This window comes from Protopterus annectens, chromosome 13.part0 (genome assembly GCF_019279795.1).
Source record: "Protopterus annectens isolate FY-2018-M chromosome 13.part0, PAN1.0, whole genome shotgun sequence".
Lineage (NCBI taxonomy): Eukaryota > Metazoa > Chordata > Ceratodontiformes > Protopteridae > Protopterus > Protopterus annectens.
Genome location: NC_056747.1, coordinates 548,610,989 through 548,627,153, shown reverse-complemented (window position 1 = coordinate 548,627,153; position 16,165 = coordinate 548,610,989). Strand labels below are relative to the sequence as shown.

Genomic DNA, 16,165 nt, shown 5'->3' with positions numbered 1-16,165 from the left:
GCAGAACTGACCTTGCATTAGCTGGTTAAAAAGTTCTTTAGAAGGGTATCATAGGTAGGTACTAGACTATTGGCCCTAGGGCCTGTATAGGCCTAGCCAAAAAGGTACCCTGGCTTTCGCCACCCAAGAAAATTATTTTCCTGTGCCCCTGTCGAGCAGAGCCCCAGAGGTGAAGTTCCTATTTCCCATCCAGTCATCAAGATTTTTCTTGAACAGTGCTAATGAGGAGCGCTTTGTTTAATATAGATAGGTAGTTTGTTTCAGAGTATGGGAAGTCTCTGGGACAGGAGTCTATCCCTCCAGCATGTTCTGTTTGTTGTGGTGACAAGGTTTAGATCCCTAGAGCGTGTAGCTTGGAGGGATTGGGATTTCTTTAAGTGGAGCATGTCCAGCAGCTCTGGGTTTGACATAGCTTTGTATGTCAGGCATAGATCGCCTCTGAGTAGGGGATATGCAACTGAGTAAAGCTGGAGTTTTTTTTTTAGACAGTCTGCGTTTGTCATCTGTTTGAGGCCGGTAATCCTCTTTGTGAGGTATTTCTGCGGCCTTTCCAGTTGTTGTAGATGTCTTGTGAGGTACTTAAAAGGGGCATTGTACTCTACAATGGGTGTAATGAGTGATGAGTAGAGGGGAACAATGACCTCTTTTTTCCTGGATGAGAAACCTTTGTGATGAGGTTCCCACGTAGAAGGATTTCCTGACTACTGTGGCGATGTGATTATCAAAGGAGAGACTACTGTCCACCTGTGTCTCAAGGTCTCTTATCACACTTTCGGTGTTAAGTAGACTACCACCTATGTGGTAGCTCATGGGTGCAGAGTTTTTACCAGAGGGGATGACAATGCACTTTTTGGCATTGAGCTTGAGGCCATGGCTTTGACACCAGGCATCTGTCTCAGTGAGGACCTTTTGTATGATGTCCACATCGTTAGGAGTTTCGATTATGGCTCCTAGTTTGCAGTCATCTGCGAACTTCATTAGGCAAAGACCTTCTGTGTTAGCCTGTACTTCAGAAAAGTAGATAGCAAACCGGAGAGGACCCAGGACTGAACCCTGTGGTACTCCACTTGTCACTGGTCTGATGTCGGATTTGGAGTCTGCTACTTTCACAGTGTGGGTTCTGTCAGTAAAAACCCATCTTGTGACATAGGGATTTATACCTAGTTTAGTGAGTTTATCTATAATTCCAAAGTGGGGGATGGTGTCAAACACCTTGGCGAGATCTAGATAGGCTGTGTGAACCACCTTACCCTTGTCTATGGCTTTGGTGACTGCTTCAAAGAAGTCTTTCAGGTTTAGGAGACATGATCTGCCTTTTACAAACCCGAACTGGGTGGGGTCCAGAGTTTGGAGATTACCAATGTCTTTGTTTATAAGTTCCATGATGATATGTTCCATGGCCTTGCAGACCAGACTCGTTAGGCTAATGGGGTGATAGTTCCCAGGGTCTGTGGTGGCTCCCTGTATGTGGTGTGAGATAACAATCACTTTGCACCTTTCAGTGGGTACAAAGCCTGAGGTGAGGCTATGATTGAACATGGTGCTTATGTGGGGTGCCAGTTCATTCTGTAGTTCTTGTAGAACACAGCCTGGGATATTGTCAGGTCCCATGGATGCTGTGTTCTTGGCTTGAAGAGTGTGTTTTTTACTTGTGCAGCCGTGATTATAGGAACTTTACATTCTTCTGGTATAGAGATGGGCTCTTTAGGGGGTGAGAGAAGGGTAAAGTTAGCACTGAACCTATCTGCCAAGATGTTGGCAATATCAGTTGGTTCTGTATATTTAGTGACATTGGGCTATAACTCAGAGCAGATCTGAGTGTTGCCATTGAGATTCTTGACATAGCTATAGAATGCTTTGTGGTTTTCTTTAGAATCAGTGGTGATTTTGTTTTCGTAACTAGCTTTGGAGGATTTTATGAGGGATCTCAGCTTCTTACTGAGGCTGACCAGGGAGTGCCTCCAATCGTGGCATTTTACTCTTTTTTTTTTTGCAACAGTTTCTTCTGTTGTAGAGTTTGTTTATGGCAGGGGACCACCAGATTGTCTTCCTTTTTTTGGAGGATAGCATCTTGGTTCTTTCAGGGATAACATGATCCATGCACTCATGTAAGTGCTTATAAAGTGCATTTGTGTAGGATTCAGCAGTCGTACCTCTATTGTCTGTCTGCATGGGTGTTGTGAAGTTTGCCACTTCTGTCTTAAGAAGTTAACTTTGGAGAAACTTTTTACGGTGGTTACCCTAATTGGGGATGGGGGCAGGATGTGGATGTCTAGGGTGATTAGCTTGTGGTCGGATTTGACCAATGAGGAATTGATCTCTAGTGTGGAACACCGGTTGCCCATGTTGGTAATGACCAGGTCTAGGATATTGCTGCCCCTGGTGGGGGTGTGGATAAGTTGATCCAAAGCGTTGGAATTTATGAATTCCAGAAACAGTTGAGCAAAAGAGTTGGTACATGAGTAGTTTTCCCAGTTAATAGTGGGGTAGTTGAAATCACCCATTATGAAGGTGTTTGGTTGTATCCTAATATTTTTCAGTGTACCAAGAAATGAGGAGTGGGAATCCTGGGGCATGGTGGGGGATCTGTAGCAGGCTACAGGTTGGATTGCTGTCTTGCCCAGAGTTAGTTGCACTTGTATAATCTCGGATGCATTATGCTGAGCAACTAGCCTGGAGGTGTGGATATACTTAATGAATATGGACACGCCTCCGCCTTTAGTGTTTCAGTTCAGGTTAGGTGGCCGAAAGGTGGGGGTATGAATTATAGCCTGGTAATGCAGGGGTGCTCTTTGGAGCCTTGAACCAGGTCTCTGTCACTGCACAGATGTTGATGTTCTCCATTTTAAGGAGTGCCTTGAGTGAATGCATTTTGAGGTTTAGACTTCTAGCATTGAGTAGCATTACCCTCAGATTTTGCTTGCTTGTACCTGTTACAGTTGGTATGCTTGTGTTTTTCGGCTTTTCCCGGTTAGGGGTCGCCACAGCAGAACTCCGGTCCACTAATGATTGGCAGTTGATTTTTACGGACCGGCTTGCCAGGCCTGACGCACAACCTTCAACGAAGGTACACCCATTCCCGCATGTCTCCACACAGAAGACGCTCTAGCTGAGAATCGAACAGGACAGTGTCTTACTGTGAGGCGACAACGCTACCGCAGCACCACCACCAGTGCTGAATTGCTTTGAACCTTGCCTAAAAAATGCACTATAGGGGTGACAAGAGCCTTGTTCAGTATCCGGCATCCCAAGGGCGACAGGTGCAGGCCATCTCTGGCAAAGCATCGTGGTCTGTTGATCATGTCATCCCAGGCAGACAGATACTGTATCCCCTTAGAATGACACCAGAAGATTAGCCAATTGTTGAAGTTAATTGTTTTGTCCTTGTACTTTGGTATCATTCTGCGTGATGGCAGAATGCTGCTCAGAGCTAGGGTCATACCTGCCTGGGCTACAAGATCAGAGAGCTCCTCCGAGTCTCTTTTCGTGTAGTCCAGGGAGGTATGTCTCAGGTCATTCACACCAACAAGGACAATGACAGAGTCATATTTGTACTTGTTGTGGAGTAACCTGAGTGTGTGCGTTAATGTGGCGGATCCTGGCACCCAACAGGCAGCTGACAGTAACTTTCTCCTTGTTTAGCCTGGTGAGTGGAACATCAGTGTGCCGGACTGTAGCGTCACCTATGACTAGAGTGTTGGCTATGTTATGCCTTATGGGCTGTGGCTGAGTGTAACACTGAGTTTGTGGGCTTTGTGCCATTTGGGTTGTGTTGGGGGGGGTGGAGGTTGCTTGCGTTTCTGCTTTGGAGGTTTCCGTTGCTTGAGCAGATTTTTATTGAGAGCCTCTGTGACTGTAGGTGTGTGTTTTGTGTTTCTATGTGTATGTTTTGGTGTTGTAGGTTTTGAGGGACTATGTGATGAGTGTGGTGTAGTGTAAGTGTTTACTTTCTCCTCTTGACTGTCTAGTCCAGTCTTAAGTGAAGAAAACTTTGCTTCCAGTTTGGTTATATAAGGGCATCTCTCACAGGTTGTAGTGTTGGGTGGTAGGAGGAGAGGGTTGTCTGTGTACATGAGGCAGTTGCTGCATTGCCCCAAGATGCCCAGATTCATCAGGTAGACAGGGGAAATCACCAGGAGCTGACCCTTAGACATGCCTGGATAGGTCCTTATTTATTAAGTACTAAAAATTGTTTTCCTCTAGATAAGTGGGGAAATTGAGTGCTGTAGTAATTTGTGGCTTATTTAGTGCTTACAACGAGTTCTAAACAAGTGCTGAGCTCAAAGAAACAGATTTGAGTGCTATAACTAACAAACTGGCGAGTTTTAAGGGAAAATTTAAAGAGCAGATTTTATAGTGCCGGGAATAGTTAACCCTAGCTAAGCGGCGATGCATAAAGTATTCTTGTTTTTTTATATAACAGTAGCAAATGAGCAAACTGATTTAAACAAACTAACCAATAAAAAGATAAAGACTGAGCCCCGTTCCAGCAGTCTTCAGTCAGAAAAGTTCTAACTGCACACTCCTGCCGCTATTGTGCAAGAGAACCTTCTCCAAAAAAAGATGGTCTGGATTAGTGCTCAAGTTATACAACAAAATCTAGATTCAGCAGGTCTGAATTTAGTCTATGTTACAGCAAACGAGGCGTACCAATTTCAGAAAGAAACAGTTCAAATAGGCAGGCACAATAAGCCTTTAACCAGAAACTCCCAGCTCAGAAGGGCAGAATCTACCCTCTCCTCCCACAAGAGTGAAGACCACACCTTCTTAATGTAAAATAACTGGCCCGAAGCCCAAGTGCTTAAACCTGAACTAATGCACATTTAGAATAACAGACACTAAGCCTTCAATCAGCAACTCCCAACTTAGAAGGATATAAGCTACCTGTCCTGCCACAACAGTGCAGACCACAAACCTTCTTAATGTAAAACAACTGGTCTGAAGCCCAAGTGCTTCAACTAAAGGCTTAGAATAACAGTTACAATTTTATCAGGCTATCTTTGCTCAGCCTTAAAGAAGTGTTTTCCTTTTTCTTTGGCAATACTCATTTGGGCCCCATCCCCTGCTCATGCGGTCTCATTCACCACTTCTGAAATACATCTCTTACAAGAAGCTTTTATTGTTGGCTGGCCATCATCCTGGTGATCAGGATCTTTGAGCTGCAGGCTGTTATTTTTAGGTAATCCTGTTTTGGTCTTTCACAAGGATTAGGTGTTCCTTAGAACCCTGTATTTCTCGCAAACGTGATATTCTTTCTGAAATTTAGTCCATTAGAGAGAGAGAATGAGAGAGAGAGACCTTTATATCTAGGATGCACTTCTTTCTGTTGGGCTTTACCTGAAATGATATAAAAGTTCAGGAACACAGTTCAGTTGATCTTCTCTTTCCTGATAGGAAGAGGTATGCTGTGCCTAAATAAACTGTTTCCAAGTGTACTGTTGACTGCTTTGTTTTTTGGCACCAGGGGCCTGATTATGCTATGTTATGTTGTAGTGCTTGCTAAAGTATGTCCACTGCAGGCATAGGAGCCAATAACCACTTAGTTATTGGTTAACAACATTAACAGTCGTTGATACTTAGACCATAATTGCAGGAGTTGGATTGTCTTTGGCATCTGTCACTTAAGAACTTGGTCTTCTGAACTTGTCGTTTGCCCTTCTTTCACTCCTGACCTCCAGTGAGGTTTGCATTTTCACTTTTTGGTATTCTTCCCATTGTTTTCCCACTGTAGAGGCCCTTTGTAGTTAAATGTCCCCTGCCATAAGTAATTGGCTTGATTGACCTTGCCGTTCAACATCTGCTGTTGGAGTTAACTTTAAGCTGTGTAAGTACATCATTTTGTGATTTTTTTGTTTCTTCTGTCTTTCTGTTCTCAGTTGGGAGAGATTGAGTTGGGAGCACTGGGTCTTGCAATACCTTATACAGCATGTAACATCGTACTATACATGTCCCTGCAGCCTGCAGGAGTGAACATGTACCCTTGAGTGTGGTAGCTAGAGAACTTACACAGTTCCTCCAAACTGGGGCTACAAGGAAAGGAGGCAGCAACAGTTTCTCATTTTTTTAAACACCTTTATTGAATTGTCAGTTGTGACGTAGGCAGACTTAAATTTATATAAAAAGAAAACAAACTATATTAATATGCTCACAGTTACAAACATTATATGTCACACACATTCTTCTGTACAATATAATCAATCCAACATTACGTAAGTTGGTCAGTTTATGCCTTCCCTTTTTCTGGATGTGTTGTTCCCACAATTTCAATTTCTTTCTGTCATTTGCTCCTACACTTTTCTAAAGATTTCACTTCCAGTTGTTGTGTCTCTGTTGCTTTATTCACTACTTCAGACATGGTGGGTTTAGACCAGGGGTCTGGAACCTTCCCTATCAAAACAGCCATTTTGGTCCCTCTTCCACCAAATAAAATTTATCTGGAGCTACAAAACCTATTCGACCCCTAAAATAAACATAACACAACGTATAAAGTTTTATATATAGTTATTATTCCATATATAAAAGAATTGTAAGAGCAGTAGTTAAAATCCATTCCTACTTTTGTTCCTCTGTTGGGATTTATATTGGGATTGCTCAGTTGGGGTGTGTGTGTGTGTGTGTGTGTGTGTGTGTGTGTGGGGCACAGAGTGGCCATTATTTTTGAAAGCTACAGGGAGCCACTGCAGAAAGGTGGAAGAGTCACAGGTTCCAGACCCCTGGTTTAGACTTTGATTTCCATTTTATAGTAATTGCTTTTATGACAGCTTGCAGAATTAAACTTAACAAGGCCTTACTACTTCTGAGCAGTTCAGATCCTGTAACCCAGATTGGTAGGTAGGTAAGTAAGTAAATAGACTAGTAAGTAAGTAGACTAACTAGAAGATATGCATTTTGCATCTTACTATATGTATACTATTGTACTATCTGTTTATTGTATATTGCTTGTATTTCTATGGAGCTTTTCTCCCTGAGCCTCTGCTAAAATTGGGCTTATGACCCAGTTGGACTTGCCTGGTAGATATATAGATAGATAAATAAATAAAGAATTTCCTTACACCTGTTTGCTCACCTAGTATTTCTGAGAGATTATTCTATAGAGATTTTTAAGTCAACTAAGTCATTATACTCCTAAAACATAAGTTCCCAGTAATCTCTTTCTTCCCCATCACACCTCCATTTGCCATTTACCTGAAGAAAAATTCTTTGGAGTCTGCTTGAGGTAGAAAAATACCTATGCAAACACTTCCAAGTAAAAATCCTTAATCTTCTAGATTGTGTTGCATATTTGGGAGCCCTGCATATGTCCTACCATTGTTTCTTTGTGAATTGCTTATCCAGTCTGTCTTCAGTCTTTTCTAACCACCTCTGATTGATTCCTATAGTTATTGTGCAATATTTTGTGTGCTGTACTAATTATCCATTTTTTTAACAGTAGCTTCTGCTCGATTCGACTAAAAACTCCACCAGTGCAGACGTTTCACTTAATATTTTCCTACCCCTTTCTCTTTGCCTATACTCTGATATCAATCCCTGATATGGAAGGCAGTCTCTAGCCTGCAGTCTAAATGTGTTCTTGGCCTTTTCCCATTCTTTTGCCTTTACCTTTATAATTATTTATTCCCAATACCTTTGTTCCTTTGCCAGTTTTCTCCAGTAAATTATAGCCCCCTCTGCCTATTCTGTATATCCCTAATTGCAGTAGTCCATATTGACAGAATCTCCTTTCTCCATAGTTCTTATAATAATTTCTGCTAGTTTATGAATATAATTTAATATTCTGTATGATTGTTGTTATTCTCCTTAAGGATCTGCATCCAAAATCCCACTCTCCTTATTTCTTGAATATCTCCCTGCTTCATCATCCAAAAGTTCTTTGAATTGTAGCGTTCTTCTTGTGTTATGTATGCAGGCAATAATGCCTGACAGGTTGTGTGTTGATGTGTAATTAACACCCTTCCAGGGGTGTTATTGCTGCGTCGGGCCTCTACACCCCTGTAAGGGTGTTAGTTACACATTAACACACACCCTGAAGGGAATTATTGTGTTTAGAGAATGGGCTGTCTTTAAAATTGTTGTTTTATGTACTTACTTTTTTTAAAGTACTATATTATTTTTGTATATATTTTTGATGTAAAATAGTTCCTCTGTCTAATGTTTTAAACTTGCTGTAGTATATGTTAATGGTGTAGGAGGAAGCATTTTACATCCAAAATATAGCACTTTAAAAATGTCCAGGTATTTACTTTGTTTTTTGGCTCCTTTCTCCTAAAACATTTGGTTTGTTGCCATTTATTATAAGGTTACCACCTGTCCCACTTTGCGAGGGACAGTCCCTCTTTGGGCAGTTGTGTCCTGACAAAAGAATTGTAAAAATGACAACTGTCCTGAGATTTTAGGACAAAATTATTTCCTATATTTTATGTAATAGTTGCAAAAAACAGTTATTCTGTATCTAAAATACCTAAATGTTTTAAGAAACAGAATAAGCAACTAAGATGATACAAGAATAAGCTTTTATTTAGGCAAAAAAGTTAAGTTCTAACCTTTGTACTGAGTATGTGTCGGCCTGTAAAATCTGATGTTTGTCCCAAAATATCCCACTTTGGCCATTTGAAAAAGGTGGCAACCCTAATTTATTAGAGATTGATGTCCCTAAATGATAGAGATTTGAGATTCAGACTTTCATTTCATTTAGAAAATTAATGCCAACATAAATCTGGTTATTTAAACAACTTTTATAAGAAAAATAATTAGTCTGTTCCTGCTTTTGAACCTTTGTTCTCCCTTTATTTTATTTATCCAAATTTCTTTAGCTGAACGGGCAAGAGGTATGTAGACCTCTTTACTGCTATTGCCAGTAGTCGATCTCTCATATGCAAGTACACATACACACACCTCTGCTTCAGAAAATGCAAGCTGACACAAATCCTAATGTTGAAGTAATGCTGTGAGTTTATAACAGGATCATGTAAAAATGTTATTTTGAGCTTTTATTCCCCATTTATTTTATGCTTATCCAGATATGTTGAGGTAAGAGGTTGAGAGATATGCAGACCTCTTATCTGCTGTTGCCAGGGATCTTTCACTCTTCACAGTCTATCACATACACAGTCTCTATTGCTTTCATATATGCATACACTCTGTCACAGGCACACACACACACACACACACACATGCACACACACACACACACACAGTTATTTTAAGTTTCTTTTCTTTTTAATTTTACACTCGCTAAACAGCAAAAGCACTGCTTACTGACTGTAAAATAACGTCTTGATCGATCTCACTGTTCACTTAGTCACTCGCTTTCTCTCTCATACACACATACATATACACACAGTTTCTATTGCTTTCATGCACGCATTCACTCACTCACAGAAGCAGACATTACGCGTAAAATAATGGTGGCCATTAGTTTTTTCTCTCCAAGCTCCACTGTGACTCGATATGCTGCCATGAAGCGTTGGATTTATTTTTAAGCAAGCATTACTTGTATATTAATACCGTGCTGGAGAATATTCGTTCTCCAATCAGGATGCGATCTACAGACTGCCCATTCTCTAAAAGAGCCTTAACTGTGTAGCTCTAAAATATCTCTTCAAATCAGGTAATCCTAAATCACCTTGCTCTATTGGAAGGGTCAATTTATCTCACTTGACTCTTGCCCTCTTCCCCTTCTAGATAAAATCCATCAACTCTCTATTAATTACTATCCACAACTTCTCTGATTTATACACAGGTCAGGCATATTTTTATCAAACTAAAGGGATAAACTCATTTTTGCTGCTTGTACCTTGCTATACACATCCATAGACAAGAGCTTCCAGTCTCAGTTTTTGTGTCATTAGTGTCTATCCACATATCTTTAACTGCCATAATAGAATCCTTTTAAAAAAAAAAAATTTTTTAAATGTCTATTTCCAGATTTTGTGATGCATGCACCCACTAACATTTGGTAGGTTAATCGTTTATACAGTGTTTTCTTATCAACTTTGGAACATTTGTTACATTTTAAAATACTTTTTTGTTTTAATAAAACCCTTCAAAAATACACACACCCAGAACACCCTCATAACTTGTTAACTTAGTACAAACACACAACTAAGTACATTTTAACAGTCGCTCATTAAGCGACATCTTGCAGATTAGCTGAAATAAGTACATAGATCTTACTTTTCATTTGAACTGTAATCTTTTGTAAGTTGATATAATGCATCTGACCTGTTTGTAATCACATTCCAGTAAGTACATTGTAAGCACTTAGTCCTACTTTGTGCGAGATACTTATAAAATATGTACTGAATTCTTTGTTCTGCATAATCCATGTTGAAAAGATAATTCTGCTTATGTTGTACCTGGTCAACAAAATAAAAAAAAATAAAGAGAAAGTTACTAATGCAAGACATAGTTGAGGTGCTTCTGAAGATGGATTGAATTCTGAAGACAGTGTGGGAAAACATTCTGAATAAAGTTATGAAGTCCATTTTAATAGACAACGTGGAGTGGTATGAGAAACGAGAAAGAAAAAATGTATTTTTACTGTAATTTGACTGAAGGATGCTCACTGGTATACTTCGTGTTGCAGATAATTCACATAACTTGCTGTATAGTTTAGAGTCTGATGTATTTATTTTTTTGTTTCCTTTTAGTTTTATGTGTTACCGATTGCTAGGTGCTGCACTCCCACACTTGAGTCTCAGTGAACTGAAAATGGTTCTCCATGGAGAGGTCATGCTACATTATGGGAAGAATGTTATTGCAACTCAGGTATGATGATGCTTAGGTTTGATAAGATAGATTCCTAGAGATATAAGCCAAACCGAGATCTAACATTAGTTCTTTTTTTGTGGATCTGTGATTGGGATTTTCTTTCCTTGCATTCCAGTTCAACTGTTTTTGTCCAGAGTTCCTGCTATTTAAGATACATTATGTATCACAGTATGATGCACTAATCACTGAGCCTTTGAGTTCCTCTTTGCCGTTTACACAGTTGTGATCTAATTCCTGATACATTTCATGTGTCCTCAAGTCATGGCTCAGAGATTTGTTCTTTTGGGTGTGGAATGCAGTCTTTGGGATCATGGTCTTATGTCAGTGCCAGGCTCACTGTAGTCAAATCCTTGTGCTTTTATTGGCATACATGTCTCTGTGTGCTATCCCTTATTTGTATGTTTAGTGAATGTGCGCTATCCCTTATTTGTATGTTTAGTGAAACTCTCATCCATATGCATGCTTTTCTAGTAGGCTATATATCTCCCTTCCTCTTTTACCCTGTATCTGTCAAGAGTCTGAGGATTAGGAGGTACTTTTCTCCTGGGAAAGGTAAATAGAATGAGCATTTCCCTTTGTACAGCTCCACATAAGATGAACCTTTTGTATGGAATGATTTTTAGAATCATAAATTTTACCACAGTCTGGCCTTCAGCTGCCATTCTGTTTCCATAGGAACACCTGAATAAGTAAATGGTAGTGGAAGATGAGGAGCCATTGATCATCATGCCTCTGGGAATTATCAGGGATGCCATTTGTACAATCCTGTAAGCACCTGACTGTTGCTTTCTAGATTCCAGAGAGAGCTGATGCACTTTACAGGTTTCAGCTGAGTGGACTGAGATCTTGAATAGGCATCAGAGAACAGACTCCTGCTTGATATGTTTAGTGTAACACGGGCTTAAGAGCTCACAGCACCTTCCTGCCTATCAAGAAATCCTCTTAGGCAACTTGGTGTTCTCCTTTGCCTCACTGAGGTTTAAATTCCATGGCTGTCTTTTACACTTGTCCAGCTTCTAGTCTTTCTTGGTGGATCAGTTGCTTTTCCGAGTCTGAACTCCAGGAAAATTTGGTCAGTACTGAGCTTTTCGCTTTTGTATTGAGCTGCCATATAATGTGCTGCAACCTTGTGTTGGAGATATGGCTATAGTGACTGGTGCAGATGTTTTTTCTATGCCCTGTGGAGTGGGTGATGCTTTCCTTCTTCCTCCCAGATATCCCTTTCATTGAGAAAGGCCATCCCTAGGTGAGTCAATTAATGGCTTTTTAAAGAGAAAATAGGCCTTTAGTTATTGGATGACTGCTCAGTGTGGTGGTTTTGGTTCTGTTAAAGTTGAGGCATCCCAAGGTGAGTGATCTGGGCACTAGTAGACCACTTGGAAAAGAATGGGAGTGAATTTTTCTCACCAGTCAACCCACCAGAAAAAGAGTGGTGGAGTCCCATTGTAGGGCAGCCATCTGATGATGGTCCAGAAGTCTAGTCTCCGCACTAACGGACTCTGGATGAGTAAGCCTACTAAGGAATGAAGAGCACTCTAGCGGACAAAGTAAGTATATGTGCCCACTAGTCGGGCATAGTGGGCTTTGCATTACACTTTCCAGGCAATATGAGAAGTGTGTTGAGCATTCCAGACAACTCATCTGACCCTGCTGGATAACCACCACAATCTTAGGCTCTTGCCTCCTTTAGCAAGTATCCTTGGATGCTGTGGTGTTAGGTGGAGCAGATGGGCTGCTAGGTGTTGGGGACTTGATCAAAGTGTAGGGACAGGACCAAAAGGTTTAAAAAATGATATATTTACTACTGTTGTGGGCTTGTATGATGCACTTTCAGGCTTTTGTCTTCTATGTCCTGCTTGATCCCCTGAGAATAAGTTCCAGTATAGACAAAGGAGGGCCTTTGAATGTTTAATAGTTTTGCCATCCCCAGCAGTGCTAGCCAGCAAATTATGCCCAGCAGTGACAGTTTTGAGCATTGTCTAAAGATTTGTGTTTGTGTGTGTGTGTGGGGGGGCTGACAAGGTATTCCAATTCTCCTCTGCTTGGAGTGCCATTTTTAAAAATAAGTGTTTTCTGGGCAGGGTCACAGTTGGCCTCATCTTAGTGCTGCTGGTTCCTCCTTGTGAAAAAGCAAGTCACCTTCACAGAGCTATTTGGACAGCCCCTGACTGTACTCCCCAGATGAGAAGAGCCTATTCCTCCTCTGAGAAAAAGTTAAGACTTCTGTCGCATCATCTTGATTCTAAAAGAGATGTAAGAAGTTTCATCACATCCTAAACATCACTGACGTCAATGAGCAGATCTTGTACTTCAGGTTTTAGCGCTCATCTCTCCAAGATATCTTTTCTTTGCTGCCGCATGGTGCCTAGATGGACTGCTGTTGTCATGTCTGTTTTCTACTCTTGTGTTTACCAAGGTGCTAACCACTGTGACAGGAACCTTGCAGGTGAAGGGATTTCATGTGTTCTCCTCCGTGGATTAAAAAATAGATGGCTTCTTCATGAGAATCTCTTACCTGTTGAGTTGAAGCAGCTATGGTTGCCATCTCTGAATCACATTAAAGTGGGAGAAGATCTCCTTGATCCTTTCTTAGAGGACTTCTTTCAGTAGAATGAAGCTGGATACTCTGGTCACTTGTTTCTGTTCGTGAAGTGGGTGCATGGAGGTCATGTTCTTGGCAGAGTTTTAATAAATACTAAGCAGTTGATCTACCACTAGACCAGTCTGTATCTTCTTTGGCTCATATACACACAGATTTTCTTACTTTTTTAGGACTGAAGATGTGGGTGTCATAGGGATTGAGAGATTTCCATGACTACAGAGATATCATGTTCTCTCACTAATCTCCTCTTAACATCAGAATTGCCTGTGTCACAGTCCATTTGTCTTTGCGGTAAAAACTGTTAAAGCCCTTCACAACCTGAATGTGCACTGCTCAGCTCACATTGTTCCCTAAAGGTGAGTTGATAAGTTTAGGAAGGCAACAGCTATTCATCATCTTTATTATGGGATGGGAAGGACATGCAGTTACCAAACTCCCAAAGATTCTACTTTCCAGCTGCATTGTCTTTTGCCATCAGGTGGTGAACCACCTTCATTAGAGGCATTCTCCTATTGTTTGCTTTAAACAAAGGGTTCTTCCATTGTTTGCTTCAGATTGGTCTCCCTTGTTGATATTTATGCAGGTGCAATTTGATTGTTGGCTGGCATCCTTGCCAAGTATTATTGCTTGGAGTGTGTATGCAGGAATTGGACCTCCTTTGATATTTGGATATTTCAGAACTCTGCCTTCTATCCCTTTGTCTGCTTACTGTCTTTCAGCTCCTGCTGCATTGGACTTCTTGCAGTTTTAACCATTCTCAGCCATAGACCCACTAAGGAGGATGTCCAGTGCTAGACCTATGTCAGGTGTGTTCTTGCTGTCTCAGTTAATCTATAAGGGAATCATAGTCAGTGGATTCCATATACTCTTCTGCCATCCTCTTGTGTTTAATGGTTACCTGGTTGCTGTTGAAGATCTCTGTAAGCTGATGAAGTATTTGTATTTCCTTATAACTATTAGGTAGCAAATCTTCAGTGTTTTTTCTTGATTTGCAAGAACTTTTGAGTGAACCAATATACTCTGGTTTGCCATTCTTTTGTATAGTACTTGATGTCACTCTTTGTTGTGGTATATGTTGTGCAAAACCCTTTGGAGAAAAATTGCCAAGCTAAAATGGAAAACAAGGATAATCCAAATCATAGAAGCACAGGTGAGGTCTTGTAGTTAAGACAATGCAGTATGAAAGTGTTTATTCTTTTTGAGCTTGCTGTCAAGAACTTTATAAAAATGTATGTAGTTCTGAATATGCAGTTTTTTTAGTGTATGGTACCTACATCATAACTATTATATACATTCCCTTTTCTAGAGAAATACATATGATGTTTGCTATTAATGTAATGACAAAGCAGTACACATATGTTGTGGATATTTTCTGCATTCCCTATCCTCAGGAAAAATAACAGACTAGCTTCAGATGGAATAGTATGTAATGCATCATGCCCAGTTGTCACTTTCAGTAGAATTAAATTTTGCAGTCGCTGCCATTGTATAACAGGCCTCTTGCCAACTGTCCCTTGAGCTCATAGAGAAACGTTTAAGGAATTATTATTGTGTTCTCTGGCACAAAGTGGATGTAAGGCTGCAATTCACCATTAATGATTTGAATGCAGCTCAGTGATGACATTTTCCCAACCAAATTGTCCCCATCATAGCAGGGGTTTTTGTCATGACAAGTTTCCATTAACAGAAAAGTTCCTTTTTTGGAGAAATGTGAATGATTTATATTTTGTATGTAATGATAACTTATTCAGATATGTTCTGGATAATGAAAAAAGTTCACAAAAGGTTGGTGACTGAAGCACCTCTAATAATCCAAATGGAGATGGTAAGCTCAAAAAGAGGTGACAAACACAGTGAGAGGAAGGAATGATAATAGCTTTTTTATTTTTTTGTTTTAATAAAGTAAGTGCTTTTCGCATCTCAGGGACTCTTCTTCAGACTTGTAACAAATCAATTAATTAAACTTAGCCGTTTAATATACAAATTCTCCAGTAAAAAATCTGCCCCAATTCAGTATGTAAATGAGTAGTTCACAATTAAAGTTGCAATCAAAAACAAATACATTCAAACAAAAAGAACTTTCTGAATTAAAGCTAAATAATTGTATAAATATGGCTTAAAAAAGCATAAACATATATGTGAAATTTGCAATAATCATGAAATGGCAAATAAAACAAACTTATAATCCAACTTCTAAAAACTCTATACCTAAAATCCTCTATTTAAGATGTGACCAGCAGATGGCAGTATTTAATCTCAAAAGAAATATGTGTATATGTATATAATGTTAATTAGTGTATGTATATATATATATATATATATATATATATATCTATATATATCTATATGTTTGTGTATGGATATATATATATATATGTATGTGTGTATATATATATATATATATATATATATATATATATATAGAGAGAGAGAGAGAGAGATAGATAAAACACACACTAAAGAGCTAACAGTTTCATTCAAGCATATGTAAGCATAAAAACATGTAAAACAAATACCAATGCATATTAAACAACTAATGCTTTAGAAGTCTATCTAATAGAAAATGTTTTAATAGAATCTTATCATTTAATCCATAGGCTTTATCTGCCAGCATTCTGATAATCCACTGTATTTCTTTTCTAAAAGGGCTAAGTTTAATTAATTGATTTGTTAGAAGTCTGAACGTCCTTGAGAAGCAAAAGCGCTTAGTTTTTTGTTTTGATAAAATAATTATCATTCCTTCCACTCACTGTGTTTGTCACCTCTTTTTGAGCTTACCATTATGTTCTGGAT

The 16,165-nt window shown here is 39.6% G+C and overlaps 1 protein-coding gene across 2 annotated transcripts in view; it reads left to right on the top strand.

The window, feature by feature from the left end:
* The window catches only part of MYBBP1A (MYB binding protein 1a), a 1,224,315-nt gene that overhangs the window by 349,887 nt on the left and 858,263 nt on the right, over window positions 1–16,165 (top strand). For both annotated transcript variants that reach the window (XM_044054196.1, XM_044054197.1), the window contains one exon: window positions 10,650–10,767. In XM_044054196.1, the coding sequence (XP_043910131.1) occupies window positions 10,650–10,767 (118 nt within the window). The remainder of the gene's footprint in view (window positions 1–10,649; window positions 10,768–16,165) is intronic.